This window comes from Dermacentor silvarum, chromosome 4, assembly GCF_013339745.2.
Source record: "Dermacentor silvarum isolate Dsil-2018 chromosome 4, BIME_Dsil_1.4, whole genome shotgun sequence".
Taxonomy (NCBI): Eukaryota; Metazoa; Arthropoda; class Arachnida; order Ixodida; family Ixodidae; genus Dermacentor; species Dermacentor silvarum.
The window spans coordinates 131,277,722-131,297,011 of record NC_051157.2 but is presented as its reverse complement, the minus strand read 5'-3'; the positions used below and the strand labels follow the sequence as shown (position 1 = coordinate 131,297,011).

General features: G+C 50.3%; 1 protein-coding gene across 4 annotated transcripts in view; it reads left to right on the top strand.

Moving 5' to 3' along the window:
- The window catches only part of LOC119450633 (uncharacterized), a 317,066-nt gene extending 298,331 nt beyond the window's left edge, over positions 1-18,735 (top strand). For 3 of the 4 annotated variants that reach the window (XM_037714138.2, XM_037714139.2, XM_049666094.1), the window contains exons 7-10: positions 7,548-7,726; positions 9,521-9,596; positions 14,375-14,578; positions 15,561-18,735. In XM_037714138.2, the coding sequence (XP_037570066.1) occupies positions 7,548-7,726; positions 9,521-9,596; positions 14,375-14,578; positions 15,561-15,733 (632 nt within the window). In that variant the 3' untranslated portion in view covers positions 15,734-18,735. The remainder of the gene's footprint in view (positions 1-7,547; positions 7,727-9,520; positions 9,597-14,374; positions 14,579-15,560) is intronic. The other variant, XM_049666095.1, reaches the window with a different exon arrangement.
- Positions 18,736-19,290: the final 555 nt, after the last annotated feature.

Genomic DNA, 19,290 nt, shown 5'->3' with positions numbered 1-19,290 from the left:
TACAGCCTATAGCGACATGCTGCTCCAGACGACCGCATTATCGTTCACCTTTTAGCCACACGTAAGCCCTCGAAGACGGCGAGGTGTGCCACTTGCGCGTTGAGCAGTTCACCCCCTTATTGGTCATGGCAAAGTGCGAACGTAGCTGATCGGCTCCAGTGCGCACGCTCCCAGTGACCTCCCATTCCGGTGTGTTAAGCCCTGCGGCGCTGATACGCACCACTTACGGACATCATTTACACAACGGCACCGCGAGCTGCAGCATAGCGGTGCCGAAGATCATTGAGCGAAGGGGTGTTTTCGGTGTTTCACATGGCTTGAATATGTGCGCCAATTCAGATCGTGGTCACAATTATTCCGTTGTTCCTGTAGCAGTAGTACTTGTAGTAGTAGTAGTAGTAGTAGTAGTAGTAGTAGTAGTAGTAGTAGTAGTAGTAGTAGTAGTAGTAGTAGTAGTAGTAGTAGTAGCAGCAGCAGTAGTAGTAGTAGCAATGGTATAAACTGCGAGCAAAATGGATAGTTTGGCTGCTGATCCCAGGATTGTAACTAAACCAAAGCTCTAAACCCGATAAACAGTATAAAATAATAGAAGAGCCAGAACTTTTCACACTGAGTAAGAAATTAGAGACTCCGCTTTTGAGAACGAACTGATACGTAATGGCGACAGCTGGGATAACCCACGTTATCCCGCAGAGTTGACCATTGCGATTATAATTCGCAGGACGTACGGGGAAACTCGTTCTGTGGTCCACGGCGATTCAGAATGGCCCTGCAGAAACGGGCGGTAATGGCTCGCCATCTAGCGGCAAAAACAGGCAACGTGCTCCCTCGTTGCCAGTAGTAGACGCCGAGTGCCGCTGCCGACAGAAATCGAATGGTGTTGCAAAATTATAAGGTCTTAGTCATGTTATCATGGCTATAGTCCTCCGAGGCATAGTTTCCTTTAAAAATTACCACGGTCGTGACAAAACGGCCGTGCCAAAGCGAACTCGAGCGCTGCGATTGTTCAGCTATCACGAGAATTATGGGTAGTATGTGAATTGTCTAATATTCGTGTTTGCAGCTTCAGATCGTCCTTGTAGCGTTATAATTGCGCTTCATCTTTCTAAACGCTTCATCTTTCAAGGAATAATTTTCTCTAAACATGTGAGTTTCTGCGCCCATATAACTATCGTGAACTGTTGCATTTACTAACGCAATATTTAGCTGTAAATTACAATAGAAGCCCGTTGATAATTTTGCAGGGGAGCACGGAAAATGAACGCATAATCCGAAATTATGTAACATCTGATAAAACTTGTGGAAGCACTATTGATGCGACAAAAACCCACTGCACACCAAGCCTGACCAAGTTGCATAAGAAGCCAACAAACTATTGAAAACTCGCTCAATAAAGCTCGTTATTGCTGCCTGCCGGTTAGACTGAACGTCAAACACTTTTTTGAAGCGGTCATAGCCGTAAATCACACTAAATGAAGCGTGTAATTTTCGTCTGGTGCTTGGATCGCATCTTCGATAATAAAAGCATGTTATACCGAGCATTCACAGCCCTTTTGTCAGTTTGCGCGTAGCCTTATATGCATCTCAGTAACCCCGCGGGGTATCGAATGTTACGAGACGGCGTCCGCGAACATGTGTGGGGGGACTCCTTGTGCCTTCGTTCACCTGCTTCTGTATTTCAACTTCGTGAGCCTTGTTGTGATCGGAGGCAGGCGCCGATCTTAACACGGCGATGGCAAATATATATATTGCGCCGCACGGCATGTTTTGCGAAGCGGCTGACCGTTTTGACTAGCGTAGTGCAGCGACGGACGATGCCGTGTTGGTGGAGCGCTGCAGCAGCCTTTGGACGTAACAACCGGGAAGAGAAACGTAACAAGTGGGAAGCTAATACGCATGGCCCGCATGAAAAATAAACGGGACGGTGGTTCAGGACATCAGAGCTGGGAAAGCGTAACAAATAGTAACGAAGCCACAAGGTCTTATAGCTATCATTTTTCAAACTCACACATTCGTTTGAAGCCACAAAGACGAAGTTTAGGGAAATCGAGCCAAATCTGGCTTAACCGCCACACTTGCATCTTTCGCCGTCGTTCCATCTAGTAATGTCTAAAAAGGTCCGTTGAGCATGAGCAAAATGGCGCGTCTCAGCTCAGATTCCTTTTTGCTGTACCGCCTGCCACATACCAATGATTGCTAACCTACTTCGGTCTATACATAATACAGGCCTACATCAAGGAGCTCACTGCGTGTACGTTTTCGCGTACTTTCCCGTCTCAAGGAATCCCACTTGCCTCACTTCTAGGAAGCGCGTAGTCACTGTTTGCCAGAGTATAGTGTTCGTGGCTGTCGTAACCGTGTTGTTATCTGATCGCGCGGGTGCCACGCATTCAAAAAAAAAAAAAAATACTCGCCGCCGAAACTTACGAAATCTCAACGTAGGTGTGGTCGCAGGCGCGCGACGCAGTTGAAAGCTCTTTCTTTTTCTTTTTTTCCTGTTGGCACTGCGGTTGTTAATGTCCACCCATCCGCGTAACTGAATAAAGAACACACGCAAAGAAGGAGGTCTTCTATAGGAGGCGTTTATTGGAACAATGCCGGCCGCTCTATGAAGCTTGACGCACGGCGCGTCTCACGGTGACTGCGTGCACCGATGGACGACAGTCTGCGAACGAAGCGCGCCAAAATGGGAGATGAGAGGATCGAAAAGCCCATCCCCGTGCGACTCATTCAAGAAGCACACGGGGGCTCGCGAAAAAACACAAGATCCCGGCCAAACGCTAAGAGCTTCCTCGGGGCTTCCTGCTTGTTTATAAACGCGTGATGATGAGCCAGCTGTGTGCTTCGTCTACCCCGCGTTTTGGCACTGGAAGCGCACACTTGGCAATGCCGAGCTACAGCTCGATCGCTGATCGGGAGGTTGTTTGGCCAGATAACGGCGGCGATCAGGATGCAACGCGCGCCTCTAATAATGAAACATCTTTACCGCATCCCAGCGCATCCTTCTTCAGCGCATCCCACGCGTCGTGTCGATTCGAGACGCGGCCAACGCGGCACTGAAGAGGCGTGGCGCTACTCGAATTCACCTCCGTTATAACGTGCGTCACACGCGTGCATCTTGAAAGCACCTGGTGTTACGTTCGTAATGAATTTTTCAATCTTTCTGTAGGCCGTGTTGGAACAATCGCGGCGTTGCAAGGACGATGTACAAAATGTTGTTGCTCATTTTGAGACTCTAAAAAAGAACGAAGAAAAAAAAAACACAGGTGAGCGAGAATACGCACTTCATTGATTTGATGAGCTTGGCGAGCGTATCATTGCGAGAGTGATGCCGCAACTAATCGATCATATCAAAGGACCCCTCCCGCGCTATTGCGTCGCAAATTTCAGGCAGCGCTATCATCGTCACCGCTGACGTCACTGCACTTGCTTGGCCGCAGTGGTTCGCTTGGGATGCGTGAAGCATTCAGAGATTGGTGTGCCAACGCCTCCTATTTAGGAGGCGTTGGTTGTGCGTAAATCTTAAAGAAGGGTAGGGTTGGGGGGTTATATTACAAAACTTGCAGACTTCCAAAGCGTTCCATATTTTTCTTTAGGCCGACCTGTTGCAGTGCCCCAAATTTAATGGCAATCAGCACAACTGATTAGAAATAGAGTTCCTTTCGAAGGAAACAGTGACGGAGTAGAATTTCACACTTTGAGTTATCTCCAAATTCTTCGGTTTACGAAACGCACGAATTCAATTGTCTTTACGCGTTCTAGTCAGTTACATCCAGTGGGATAAATATTCCTCGTCAAAGTTATCCCCTCATGTTTTATGACATGTCACGGAGCCCTTTTGTGTGCTCGCACGAGTTGTCTCTCCGAGTCACGTGAGACCGTCGCCATTTCGCTATACGAAATGACAGCTCCATCGCAAGCAAACCACGATGTCTCGAGCTAACCAAGATGTCACGCGAGCGCAGCAGGGTCACGCTTTGCGGGAAAGTACCACATCGCGCATGTCGGTAGCGCTGCGGGAAGTCGAACCGACCAATTCTCGAAGCCCGCGAGTCTCCGGGTTGCAGGGATCAGAAATGGTAAATAATGCTAGCGCACTTCACACCAGGTCTACAGATCATGAGCACGAGTATTTTCCTCTCGGACTGCCCCGTGCTTCTTGCGGAACGAAGCTATAAGAGCACTGTTACATTAACCGATGGACAAAAAAAAAAAGAATAAGAGTAAGAAGAAAGCACGTCTCGTAATACGCAAGTACGGCGAATTAAGGTATCCGTTTCTTACGTAGAAGAGTCTTCCTAGCCTCGTAATTTCCACGGCTATGCAGGCAGTGGAAGAGGTGCGAGCTCTAATTTCCACCGCCTATACGACTGCATGCGCGTATATTGTTTCCTGGTGGCAATTCAGCGCTCGAAACAATTACGGAAATTGTAACTACGTAACGCGAGGCTCGAGAACAAGCCAGAAGGTGTACGAAAAGAGGAATAGAAAAGACAGAAAGAAAGCAGGCGAGATAAGATTTCTGCACAAGCAACCATGCAGGCTTTCCGTATAGTATAATAGCATAACCACTCTCGCCAGAATCCACACACCTTGTCCTTGGCCGCGTACTGACAACGCAGCCCGCGACCTTTATCATCACGCTTGTAGGGAGGTGGAGGCGCCCGCCCTCACCGCTCGCCCCGCTTTTGCTCGACGCACTAAGTACACCCACTATAATACCGTTCGCACCTGAAGCTGCTCGCCTACTGCCTCGACTCCATCGCGAGCGGGGGTTCCCATGACTCACGCGCGAGGAAATTCGGTCCTCCCGAAGGAGGAGAAACAATCTCGAAACAGCGAGCGCGTATAATCGCAACCTTGCCCGCGGCCAGAGACCGTTCAGCCTGACCGACCATTATTTACCCTCACGCGGTCATTGGGCCAATGGGGCCGCGGCTCCAAATTAGAAGCAAAGGGTTGTGAGCCGATCTCTCCGCCGCGAAGAGTGTTACGCGCGGGATCGCCCGGTCAGCTCTTTCCCGGAGAAATGATGAGAGGAGAGATGGGGGAGGGGAGTGAGAGAGGAAGGGGGGGGGCCGAGACGCGGTCTTTACCGCTCGGCGCTGTGTCGATCCGCGTACACGAACGCGCGGAAGCCGCCAAAGATAATCACAGGTTTCGCGCTCGCGCGGACTGGCGAGCCGACGCGCACAAGGCGACTACCGTAGAAGCTGGCTAGGGGCATCGTATGAGCGCGGCGTCGTCTCTGGTAGTACGTGCGTGCGAGGCTGTGCCGGGTCCCTGGCCGAACTCACTGTCTTGGGGCAGGGAGCCAAGCCGGACACAATCTACCAAAGTGAGGCTCCTCTTTCCAAGCACGTACACGCACACATTGCCGCCGACGGACGATGGCTCCACCTCTGCTGTCGGTGTGGATATCAAAAGTTTAGCAGGAGCGGCGAACGCGAGAGGATCGGGGAGTATAGGTAGGCGGGCGTGGGGGGGAGCGAAGAGTCTCTTAAGTTTTCCGCCGATGGGGAGGAAGGGGTGGAAGAGAACGAGGAGGAGGAGCTCAACGACGCCATCTTGTAGTCATGTATAGACGAGTGGAGTCTGCGCCTGCAATCACGTCAACCCCTCCCTTTCCTACGGTGTTGTGTACGCGCAAATACGCGCTACGCGCGCAGTTGACAGCCCCTGGAAGCGGAGTCTAAATAAAGCAAAAGCAGAGCTCCAACGCCGCGGCTTCCAGCGCACGCGCCTGAAGGGCGCTGCCCCCCCCCCCCCCCCCCCCCCCGGCACCATGTCTCAAGACAGCCAAAAAAGGAGGGGGCGTGGTCGCGCGCGAACGCGCAACGAAGATACCCCTCCTGTTGCCGCCGTGGACGCCGCACGCGCGCCGTGACCGACCGAGAGACGAGGACTCAGCAGCGGCGTATCGGAGGTGCCCCGAAATGCCGCCGCAATCACGGGCCAGCCACCGCAGTAAGCAGAGGTGGTGGTGGTGGCACGATCTACTTTCTCTCGAGCGCCTTGCGTACGACAACGAATGCCAGCCACGGAGGGAGGGACAGAGGGAAACGAAGATAAAGAAATGTACGGGTTGCGAGAATTCGAGGGCCTCTGTGCCGGCGCGCCAATTGCCCCTGTGGCCCACCGAGGAATGGCACCGTCGCGGCGTCGGGGGGAAACCTGACACGCGAAGCGCCAATGCTTGGCGCCTTTTTGCATGCCGCGCGACTGTTTTGGGAATACCGGCGTCGGGCCATAGAGTGGGAAGACGGTGGGATAAGAGCTTACGTGGAAAGCTGATGAAGGGGCGCTGATCGGTTATTGGCGCGTGCCCTGCCGCCTTCCCAAACCCCCGCTGAGGCATCCCGGATGAATGTCGTTGCTCCGCACCTGCCACAAACGGGGGTGGGAAGAAGTGAAGGAATTCATGCCTTTGGGAATTCAAGCGGCGCCACATTTGACATTTCGTGATGCAACCCTGTCATGGTTTCGATTTCACTTTCGCCCGACGCGCGCCCATATAAACACAGGGATTGCGAAGTTTATTCCTAATAAGAGCGCCACCTTTCATCTCCCCACCCAGTTTTATTTTATTGTTTTTTTTTTTTTTTGTCCTGCACAGTTGGCAGTATACGCTTTCGACAATCACGAGTTGTTGCCGAGGCAATAGGTCAACGACACATCGCCTAGGACGCCAACCTTTCGCAGTTGTGCAAGAAGCGAAGCGCCGCAGAATTACAGTCCTTGCAGCTAACCATGCTTTCTTCAATGTCAACGGTCTCTACGTATTTTAGCCGGTCCCTTTACTGCGCAAGCACTGCGCGATCCCGAGTTGCTCACTGTTCTGGCCTGTATATGTTTAAGCAAGACCAGTCGCGGGTCGCAATCACGTTCGCATGCCAGGTGTAACCTCTTACAAACGCGCCTTGAAGTTACAAGGATTCAAGTGCGGAGCGTTTGCAACGTCAAACCATTAATGTAATCAATTATATCGCATGCCTCTCACGCTGTTTGTGAAGGGGTGGTGGTCAAAACGCTTTTATTTACAGGGATGACCTCGAGGCCTACGAAAAGGCGGGCAAATTATCGCACGTCTCATATCAGGGAGTATGAATTGACTCGCTGTATACAGGATAGGAGCGTGCGATATGATGGGTCACTTAGCCATTTCTGCTGGCCATCTTCATCTCGGATGTTGGAGTGATCCCTGTTGAAACAAAGGTCGGTCAGTGAAGAAAGGGGACTTCCGCGGCGCTCGCTGATTGGGTTATATAGACCACTGCTTTCACGTTTTATTTTTTTTTCTTTGATCCCTCTGAACCGAGACTTCTTTTAGTAGTTGTATCATTGCAATTAGCATTGACCTGTCTATGTATGCCGCTTACATTCGTATGACTTTACCTCCCTCTCCCCTTTCTCCCCAGCGTAGGGTAGCAAACCGGATCTCCCCCTCTGGTTAACCTCCCTGCCTTTCCCCCATTCTTCTGTCTCTCTCCTATTGTGTGTCACAGCCTCGCGTCACTCACTCTGTACGCCTATGCTCTGTATCGCAGTGTCCAAGCGCCAGAGCGCCCCGAACCTGGTGAGCGTGTTCGACCGGCCGCTGAGGCTGCCCGAGGAGGATCCGTACAGCCTGCCGGGAGCCGTGCCCCGTCAGCAACCGCAGCCACCCCGGGAATCGAAGCCACCGAAGCTGCCGCCGAGGGATTTGCCTCGCGTCAGTGTGCCCAGGGTCAGCCATCGATCCTCTCCCTCACTCACTTCTCGCCAGCGCCGCAGTTCGACAGTTCGTGGCGCGCGAGTGGGCTAATAAGGTAGCTGAAATCCACGGAGTAAGGAAATCACTAGGAGGGGTATTAGGTTAACAAAATTGAAACCAAGAAAAGTTGGCCCAACACGTCATCGTGTCTCGGTTAGCTTCAGTGTACGCCGCCGCGTCACCCGCGCTCAGCGCACGCTCTTGCGAAAAGACAACAGGCGTGACAGCGACGTTTAGCGGCCGCACTCGCACAGGTGCAGCGAAGACGACAAGCGTATACGTTGCAATAAAATGAACCCACTTGCGCGAGCATACCGGGAGGAAATGTGCGCAAAGCAGCCGAACGAGTACGCGTCGGTGCGAACCGACCGGGAACCAAGCACACCAAGATGAGTCCACGGAGCGAAGGGTCGCGTGTTGGGCCAACTTTTTGAAAGAGAAAAAAAGCCGAAGGGAATGGATACACGGAGAGTCGGCTTGCGAAGGCTGGCTGCATGACGTAATGCTCCCTCCTAGTTTATTTTCATGCTCCATGGCTGCAGCCTAAGGTCAGATGAGGAAAAAAAAAATGCGCAGGTCAGCTGAGAGAACAATAAATAAGTTCAGCATAAAATTAACGCAAACTCAAGCCATATCTCCGACATACATTATGCAAAGCATAGATGGAAAGAGTGAATTGCGTGAATGCTAGTCCCGAATTATGTGCAGTTTTTTATCTCGGGGCATATCGTTTCACATTTTAGCTCCATTAAATCAAATTAATCTTTCGCTGTAAGTGTTACATTTGGGCAAGCTAACATTCCTATTCGAAGCAAGTCGCGTATTACGCACCTTTATTCCTTAATATGACCCCACTTCTCGCATAATTATTATAAGCATCGTACATGAAACGTCACACGCTGAAGTTCCAGTTCTGCCGCTGAAATTGCGCTGAACTTGTCGAGTTCATCAGCTTCTTACTGATTGCGAGTAAAGTTATCGCCTGTCTGCCAGCGGTCGTCTCTCTGGACCTTCCTTCGTAAGGTTTCTTTCCTAATCTTCTTAACTGTCTTTTTATTAATTCTTTAGCAGCAGCGTGGCATGGCTGCGCGAAAATATACAGTCGGACGTAATACGTCATAGTAAGACCGAAACATTGTTTGCATGATTTACAATGCTAACATTAGAATATACAATGCTAACATCAAAATGTGACTAATGACAGGGGGGCTATTCAAAGAATAGAAATTTAGTTGTGTGTACGTTGGGCGTACGTTGCAGAGGGTGCGCTCCTGTGGAGCTTTTTTTCCAACTTAGGGGCATCGAGTTTTATCTTCAGTATAGACTTGTGTCGTCACTACGCGCATTCTCTCTTTCTCTTCACCTCTCTCTACCTCTTCTTTTGCGCCGGTATAACGAAATTTGGGCACGCCCACGCTGTTATGGCCCTAAGTGTCTCGTATATAAGTTGAGAAGACAGTTTCGGTAGATATGTTATGCTGTAGAAACACGGCACATGCTGGCTTTGCTGCGCACGTCGGAAAGACAGAAGCCAGGCTACTGAAGCGATATTTGCAAGGATACTCCATCAGCGAACAAACAACATTGTTTCGCTTCTGGGAGGCACGAGTACAAGCATTTTAAATACGCATAAACATATCCCTCCCGCAGGAAAGTTCCGAATGTTTTGTTAATTTTCGTTAGATACATTTTGTCAGATAATTGCGCCAGGCTGCATTGACGGCCGGTGGTGTAATTTTTCCAAATCCTTCTTCTTTCTACTTGCAGCCTGACTACGAGGACGTGGATACCACGGCCCGACCTCCAGCTCCTGTCAACCGGAAAAAGAACCCTGGCATGTACGGTAAGTTGGCAACATGTTGGCATCATTTTGCCACACCTGACATCACAACTTCTAGAGTTCCTTGAGTGACTGAGATGTGTTTTATTACTGGACATTAACGGCGACGTCAAGTGAACCAAAAGTCAGGATGTTACGTATACAACGTCTATACTGTTCCTCCACTGCAGACATGCTTATGAGCAGACGCTCGAAAAGACTGTTTCACAAGCACGTGAAAGATGGCGATTGATTGATTGATTGATTGATTGATTGATTGATTGATTGATTGATTGATTGGTTGATTGATTGATTGAGACAAAAGAAGAGGGGACAATAAAGATATAGCAGATGGGGAGAAGAGAGAGTTGTGTGGCCACGGGCACGTCGGTTGCCTCACTGCCTTACTGGCACCTGAACTGTCGTGTGGCCAAAGAATGGTAAAGAGAATGATCAAGAGGTGGGGGTGCTAATGCAGATGATTAGGTATGAAAATTATGGCGAGCAAAATTTTGTTTTTCGAAAAAAAATGTTCATGATTCCAAGACAATGAGATCGCGTCTAAGCTTATAATCCATTATGTCGCGAGTACTACTTAATAGTACAGTCCTCGTCATCACGTAATAACGGCTACTTCGTCGCTTCCAACTCACGACAATATAGCCACATCATCAAATGTCCTTTCTGAGTTGGGGTCGCTTTCTGGACTTTCCATGGGTGAACGGCATCAAGCCAAGAGACACATTTGGCCAGCTTACACGAACCGATAAAACTGGGTTGAATTGGCGTTCAATGTTACCGATCTGTTACATTGAAGAAGCGTCGGGTCAGGATCGACCAAACCTGAACAGGGTTGATTGTTGACGCGAATCGACCCACGCCGATCCGACACTCCAGCCGACTGAAAGACATAAAACTTTGAACGCCGATTCAACCCGCTTTTCTTGGGGTTCGTGTCAACTCAGCGAATCTGGGGCTGAATTCACAAAGTTTTTCTTTCCTAATAATATGTCCAGCATCAGGATTGGCTGAAATTTTCTCCTACGAACAATTTTAGCGTAAAAAGATTTCCGGAATTCGGGCCCTGTTTCTGGGCTTGTTGACCTTCACTAATGAGACGTCCGTAAAAGCGGTCGATTTAGTCAGACCCACATCGCAAGTAAACATAGCACGATTCAGCGATCGGAACAGGCGGCCAGCAACGAAATAACTAGCCTCTCTCTTCGGGTATCAATTTTCTCGCTTTGTGCGAGTCGTGTAGAGTGGAACTCGATACAACCAAAACGCGCACTCTCCGAGGCATTATATCACTTGCACAGTTCCGCCGAGACCATACTGGGACAGTGATCTACCTCCAACCTTTTCGTTAAAGCGTTCATCGTGCACAGGGCCGTGCGCGCACTTGTCACAAGCCTTAATGCGCGTCAAAACCAACGCAGCGGGGTACGCGGGCCCCCGCCTCCTTGAACCGTCCGCGTCGGGAGAAAGTAACCGTTGCGAGTAAAAAAGAGCGTGGTGTCCCATCACCAAGGACGCCGATGCCCACGCGTTCCGTTTCAAATGGGCGCAGAAACATTGTTCCGTGCGAGCCCTGGCCCGAAAGCTCACCGTTCGCCACGTCATCCACGGAAGACAGCCGACGCCTGTGGAGCGATGTCGCTGTTCGCTCTCAGTGCCTGGGAAGAAAGATAACCGGCGCCGGCTTGAGTGCGTCGCGAGGTCGAGACGCGAGGCCCCCGCACTTTGGTTTCGTCTCTACGCGCTTCAGAATGCCGTCCGCACAGTGCATGGGGAGAAGACAGCCATCTCTCAGAGAAGCTCTACAAGCTCAACTCGGCCTATTAGATAATTGAGTGCTCTCGGAGGAAAAGATCCTGGGATCATGGCCCATGCATTCTTGCATGCGAAAGGCCACAAAATCCCTTCTGCACTTCTTGAAGGCGACTGGATTGTGTGAACGCTTGTGACCACGGACATTCCTCTGCGACTGACTCTACGAATGACTGACTCCTTATTATTTACCTTCTTTCTCCTTCTTATCTACTCTTCCCCTTTCCCTCTCCCCAAGCGTAGGGTAGCCAACCAGGCACGTCCTTGGTTAACCTCCCTACCTTTCCCTTCTCGCTTGTCTCTCTCTCTCTCTCTCTCTCTCTCTCTCTCAGCCACAGCGGTTTTCCTGCGGCAGTGGCAGTAGGGCGGAGTGGTCGGTATTATTGAATTAATTAATTAGATTTTGAGGTTTTACGTGACCCAACCAAGATCGTGATTATGAGGCATGTCCGAAAATGGGAGACATCGGATTAATTTTGGCCACATGTTCTTTTCTTTCTTTCTTTTTTTAACGTGCACCTAAACGTAAGCACACGAGCGTTGTTGCCTTTCGCCCCCATCAAAATGCGGCCGCTGACGCAGGAGTTGAACCCGCCACCTCAGTATCCAGGAACTAGGGTACAGGCGCATTGTATACAGAACGGAGCCGCGGCGCAGTAGAGCCGGCACAGCGTAGAGGAACATCTGACGGATACAACGAAAAGTATAAAGTACTAAGCTCTGATATAGCGAAGCGCCTGAAAATACTCGGATATAGCGAAATAATTGCAATGTCTTGAGTAGATTTCCGGTATAGTTAGACCACTGGGACTTCCGAAGGGTGCGAGACCTCCCTTGTCCTGCTTCGCTGTCTTTCATGCATGATTAGTTCAGATGTATATACGTCTGGGTAGATTACTTTTTTCGTTAATGAATTCCAAATTTGAGTGCAAATGGAAACCGTTTCCGCCAGTCGTCATCGGCGGAGGCGCGAAGACAGAGGGGGGCCGTTGAGGCGGCTGCGTGCCGTTGAGGCGAGCGGGCAACGTCGTCGGTCGGTGGGGGAACGCCGAGAAGAACGAGGACAGCGCGTAGGTCGGCGCGGATTTGCAAGGGCTGCAGTTTGCAGTTTGCGGTCCTTTTTGAGAGAATCCTCTAGCGCGCGCAGCGGGACGATCTTGCGCTGTTGGCAGTACAGCTCGCGGGCGCGCGCGCGCGCGCTTCGAGTTCGTGGGAGGCCCTTGAGACGCGCCGCCGGAGGCTTCCTTCCTACTCGAAATGGGACGCGCGTGGCCTGCCCTTCTCTCGCCGTTGTATAATGCCAGGCACCGCGCGGCACACGCATCAGATACGCCGGCTAGCTGTAGTGTTACTTTTCGTGTTTTTTTCTCTCTTATTCTTTTTTTCTTTTTTTTTGCAGATTTATTTGTGGCAAGCTTTCCCGTGCTCAACATAAACGTGCATAAAATAAATAAGGAAATAAAGAAGGAAGCAAGAAGACAGCGTTCCCACCTCCGCGGCGATTGTATAACGTGCGGATGAATCTCAACAAAGGCGCGCCCGCGCAGCCATGGAGCGTGCATATTATGCGCTCCGCGTCACAATGGCGCAGGTAACGAAACAGGCAGCGAGTTTCTCGTGCGAATCGTCCCAAAGCGCGGATGTTGCCCTCGCCCCCCCACCCCCCCCCCCTTCCTGCACCAAGCCCTAAATATTCCAGAGCGATATGTGCTTATCTACATGCGTTTTATCAGGGCTGCCGTTCTCATGAGAAAAATATGTTTTTCAGTGTCGTATAGAATGCTAACTATTCTCATTGTATATATAGCCCGAGCTGGTTCAAACTATCCGCTTTTGTCTTTAATGTCTACGCATTTAATGATGCACTGCACGAGTGACTGAGTTCTAAAAGGAGTTGTTGATGAATGAGTCGGTTTATATCTCTAAGGAAGACCTAATGGCAAGAACTGAGACACCCACTCAGAAGGAAAAGAAGTGGGTCGCATCAGTGCTGTCTTTCGGCGTGATTGTCTCACCTCCCGCTATTGCGTCTCCCTTGCAGTATCCGAGCAAGAAAGCGAAACCATTACAAGAACACAAAACACTTCACGGGCGGCAGCTCGTCCTCTCTCAACTGCTTTTGTCTCTCTCGGCATGTCTGGCCACCTTGCTCAACACAAATCACGCCTCGGCTAATGCGCATACAAATTTGCCCACGTTCAACGGGACGGCGCGCTGATGTAACCCCGAATCCAAAGAGCAGCTATTGTGGCTGTCTCTGGGCGTGTGAAGCATCTGAAGATTTCTTGAGCGCCGTGACAACCTGTAGTGAGAATATTGCGTTCAACGATTCTGAGACATTTCTAACGCTGGTCTGCAAATCTTCGTTGCGTGCACAAGTTGTGGCCGCAGGCGACATGAAAGGGATTCTTGTCTGCGGACTGCTCAATGGGCTCACCGCGGGAGCACTTGCATAACAGCCATAAACCTCGAGAATATATAATGATCATTTCGACAGTTTGCTCTAAGTCGAGTACAGTTGGCGTCGTACAAGGTGTCACCGCTGAACCTTAGGAACTATAAATAATTCTCCTCGTAATATAAACTGTTCTTCAGCTCGGAAAAGAATCGCCGATTCGTGTAATCGTATACAAAAGATAGCACACGCTCAAGTTGTGGACCTGCTACTAGCAAGACTCCCCGGAGTCGAGAAAAAAATGACAAGTATACATGTCAACAAAGGACGTTGATGCTGCCCGATGTGCCGTCATAACTGCTTTCGCTGCTTACTGCTGCTGTCATCCAATATTGCTACTGCATAGCACGGCTTGTATGTTGCTGTCGTTACTTTCCGTTTTAAGCAACATGTATCTTTACCATTATGTTTTGTTCATCAGGTCTGTGGCACTCGAAATGAGCGCCGCCTTGACATGGTCGCGCTGTTCCGGCGTGAGATACTGATAGCGTGACACTGAATCGCTCTCCCACTGCAGATGACCCGTACTACTGCGGCTTCCGGGCGCGCGTGCCCAACTTCGCCAAGCGCGGTCAGGAGGACGGCCACCATGCGGTATCCGGTCCCATGGCAGGCGCTCCCATGCCGCGAAGCCACAGCCAGAACTACCTGAGCCTTTTCAAGGGACCCGAACGATCCATCTACGACTCGGCTTACGGAAGCTGCTCCACCGTCACGCACCGTAAGTGTGGCAACCACACGCGAGCGGATGCTTTGCTCTCTTTCCTTTTTTGTTTTACTTCACAGCGCCAAACTACACAATATAAAATGTATATATCTGCTCCTGCACTGCGCGCTTGTCATATGGTTGAGTGCGTCTAGGTGTGCACCACGGGTTGTCTTCAGCGATTTGAATGAACGAATGTAAATGAGCTGTATACGGCGTACGACACTTAAATGATGTGAAACTTGTTTGTGACGGCTAACCAACAAAACCGGGATGTGTAAGGGCGCAAAATACCGAACTGTGGATTTCACTTCTGACAGATCCATGCGCACTCTATTTGGGACAAATATATATCAAGCTTCAGACATTTTACTAACGAAGTGATGACCACGACCAGCGCACGATGCTGTGCCAATATCAGTGCCACGTGTTCCGATTCATCATCCCCTATAGTGTAGCACTACTGTGAATGTGCGACTACAGCGGTGATGCTGTACACCTAGTGCATGGTTCGCCGACGCTGTTATGAAGCTTCAGATGTGTTTAAACTTACCCCTTGCGCTTTCCCTGTCATGATAGGCACATGTATGTTAAGAAAGCGAAGAATTTTTGTTGCAGCTGTCTTAGAAAACAGCACACACACACACAAAGAAAAAGAATACGAAGAAGAAGGAAAGCACGGGTGGGTGAACAGACAACATAAGCGTTGACTGGCAACTGACGGTTTTATTCTGTACGCAGCAAAATATGTAGTGGGACAGTAATAACGGAACAATTCTGTCGCATTATGCATATTGTCGTGCAAATGCCGACTAAACTTCACTTGCCAGTCAGCGCTTGTGCCGTCTTGTCTTTCACGCTATTTTCAAGTATGGAACCTTATCTGGTCAGCCCGCATGATCAACCGTAGTAACAGCTTCGCGGGAACGTATAAGGACGCCACATTAGGCCTAACGCGTCGCCCTAACCCTTTCCGTCTCTCCCTGCCTCCTCGCAGACGCACCAACAGGAGGAGCAGGAGGAGGCTTCAGCGGCGGCGGAAGCGGCGGCTCGAGCGGCGACGACGACTACTCCAAGATCTACGGCCGCATCGGCCGGGGAGCACCGAGCGGCCCCTCGTCGGCCTACAACCAGCTGCCCCGCCAAGTGTACGTCGGCGAGTGGGAATGACAGGCGGCCCGCGACGGGGTCGCCGCCCGTCGTCGAGGCCGCCAGCCTACCGCTCCGCTGTCGCAGCTACAGAACCAGCAGCAGCCCCTCGCGTCGCGACTGCCTCCGCCGCTGCCGCAGCCTCGGTGCTCGAGGTCGCTGCCGACCGGCGCCGCGGCACCGCAGCCGCCACCCGCCTGGAAGCCGCACAAGAGAAGCGCCCTTTACGGCCGAGTCAGGGCCGTCTTCTCCTCCGGGAAGCACTGATTCGAGCCCCGACCGCCAAGCATGTGCGGGAGAAGAAAACCGCAAGCCGAGTGTGGCACGCGACACTTTCTGCAGCGCAGAAACTGCTCGAAGAACAGATAAGATGGGATGGCCGAGGCGTCTGCTCTGGTTTCTGCTATTCTCCGGTACCGCCTGGACAAGGCAAGCGAACACTGCGGGAGCACCGAATTTGTGCTCTGCATAGCGTGCCTATAAAACCCAGGTAGCAACCTCATGGGCGACAAAAAACACCGACTCTGCCTCACCTGCAGTCGGTCTTCAGAACCACGCGTAAGCCTCTGCTGTCAAAGACGTCACCGGAAACACGTTTGGAACACGGTGATGTCGTGGAGGCCATCGTGCGCTGCGCCACCACCTCTAGGGACGAAGCACATGAGCATGCAATCGGGAAACTGTGGCGGCTAGACTCATCTTACAGGTTGCAACCAAAAAGAAACCACGGGCCGCTTTCGTCCCGGAAAGTGAGCCACGAAAGTTCTCACTCAGGCTGCGGTGTTGTTGCCAGACCTGAGGATCACGCACGTCGTCCAGTCTTCGCCAAGGGCAACAGACACAGGATCATGAGTGCGACTTCAGAGAAACATCCACTGCCGATGTGCCGTGTCGCGGCTTGTTCGTCGAAACAGTGCTTCCAGAATTCAGCAGGCGGTTGAACTGCTACGGCGTGGCTGCTGCTTTCAACGTGAAAATGCGTCTTCAATCTTGCCATGCGGTGGTTCGTCGAAGTCATGAGGTTTAGGACCAGATATATGGTCCAGATGAGCCGAGCATCGGGTCCGCGGCTCTATGAGGAACAACGTCTTTTTTTTTCGTGTTTGCTTTTGAATTGTTTATCTGTGTGCATGTGCTGCTTGCCCGTGCGTGAATGTGTGTGGCAGGTCGAATGCGAGAATGAAGAGTGGCCAGCGCCGAGGTTGCTTCCTCAGCGAGGAAGAAGAGAAGGACACGTAGGGCGGTTCTGAGTGCCCTGTATGCAGCAACAATCGAGTGACGAAATGGTGTTCTTTATTTTTTTTATATTTTTGGTTTTGAACGTGCGCATTGAAACTACTGTGAGACTGTTGCGACCACCCTGACTGTACATTTTAGGAACCAAGCAAACACATCCGTCGTCGCCACTGACCCCACGACGTCCGTGAAGCAGTGTGCCTCTGCTTGCGATGTTTGTTATGGTCTATCCTCTTTTTCTTACTGTTCCAGCCGCACGCAGACGTTCTAGCAGTCAAATGTGGCTGACGATCGCTTCCTTTGTTTGTTTACTTGTTTATTTTTTTAAAACCTACGTTGTTATCCTGATTGCCTGTACACGAGACAGACCGCTTTGCGCTTGAACGTGAGCTAGCGTCTCGCACGTCGCTTTTATTTCATTGTGGTTATTGTGTTTTATTTTAAGCAGTCGAGATGAACATCGTGGAACCCCGACATTTGCATTGCAGAGTCCTAATCGCAAATAAAATGCTCCCATCGCGAAGCCAGGAAAGTGACCGTAGGTTCTGAACATAACCAGCACAAATAAGCACACTTTGGGCTTATTCTTGGAAACCTATGTACACCGTTGATGGTGTATGGACTTCCCGAATCATGCAATTTCAGCACACTGGGAAGTGCTGAAAACGAATTTGCGCGGTCACCTCATTGAGACAAGAATGGGATATCCACGATGGTCCCTTCTGCAAGTTGTCCTTTTGCCTTGGTTTGTTCTACGTGCGTAATACTTGTTATTGTTACACCGGAGCCCCTGCATTTGTACTCCACTGTATAGATAGTTTGCTCAGTGCTTCGTGTTACCCTTATTTTCGTTTCTGCTACATAGCCTCGCAATATCTATATGTCGTACTCTTTCTCGCTACTTTTCACTGACTTCTACTGCAGCAACTGACTGGAGAGCAAAACGACAAAGGTCTCAAGAAGGGGGCGCTTCCAAAGTGGAAGAAAGTAACAGCGATTTTGTTATGCTCATCATAACAATGAACACAGTCCGATTGATTGAACAAGCTAGGACTGCTAGCAACCTGCTGCACAAAGTCGGTGGGAATGGTAAAGCCATTCTGGTAGCCGTGATGGTTCCCCCAATAATAGTAACGTCCAACTGCCGTCACAGTTTCCCAAGAGTTGCCGCGTTATGCATTGCCATTGTGTGGCCCACATCATGCGCAACTTAGGTCGCAGTGAACTTCACAAACCTCTTAACTTTCTCCAAGAAATTTTCCCTTCCAACTATTCGCGGCAAAAAGTGATTCGTAATTTTCAGAAACTGGGAACCACGAAAAACGACCGAACGAGTATGTTTATTGTTGGTCTGACATTTCCCCAACTTCTTTTTTTCTCACTTTCTTGTCTTTTCGCTACTTCAAGACAGTGTTCCACGTTGCCAACCCACTGATGACCTCTGATTGTTCTCCTTACTTACGTGTCCTGTTGTTGACGACGACGATGTCCGGTAATGCTAAGTTAATGACCTGCAAACAAAGCTATTTTGTTTCGTGCTGTTATGGAAGAGAGCGTGAAAAGTGTGACGTCTGCGCACCTAATGGTGACGCACATACCTCTCGCTGGAAGTAGGCGCGTCGCGGATGGTAAAAGAAGAAACAAGAGAGAAAAGAAACTGCCAAGCCTGTTGTTGTAATTACAAGTTGTTTTGACTAATGTCTTCGTTATTTAATGAACTCGTATAGCTTGTTTCATTTTTTTTTCATCGCGAGAAGTTCATTGCTAATAAAAACAAGACTTTCAGACGTTAAGTGTCTTGTGCTCAATTCATTTGCCTCCAAGGTGCGAGGAGCCTGAGCAGACAGAATGCCAGCTTCAGTGATGAAGCAAAGACCTGTGCGTTGAGAAACCCGTGAACTAGTTTTTTTCGAGAGAGGCACACCTTCCACAGCCTATGTCAAGTTGGTCTCGGCATATAGGGAGGCGCCCAAAGGAGTGGACGGGGTGCGTGAATGTAGCACTAAGGGAAAAAACGAAAGAAAAAAACGGGCAAGTTTGCACTCCGTCGTGCAAAGCTTAGGACGAGGGAAACTGTCGATCCTTAAGTCTTACTGGCGGCTACTGCTAGGTATTAACTTGGTTGCTGCTAAGTCTTAACTTGGTTGCGGCTAGGTTCTAACTTGGTTACTGCTAGGTTCTGTAACTTCGTTGCTGCTAGGTTTTTAAGTAGGTTTTGCTTGGCCTAGTATTTTGCTATCACTTCGCATTACTGCACTTGAGGATCGACAGTTTCCTTGTGTCTAATGTTTGCACGACCGAGTGCAAACTTGCCCGTTTTGTTTTAACTTAAGTACGCATGT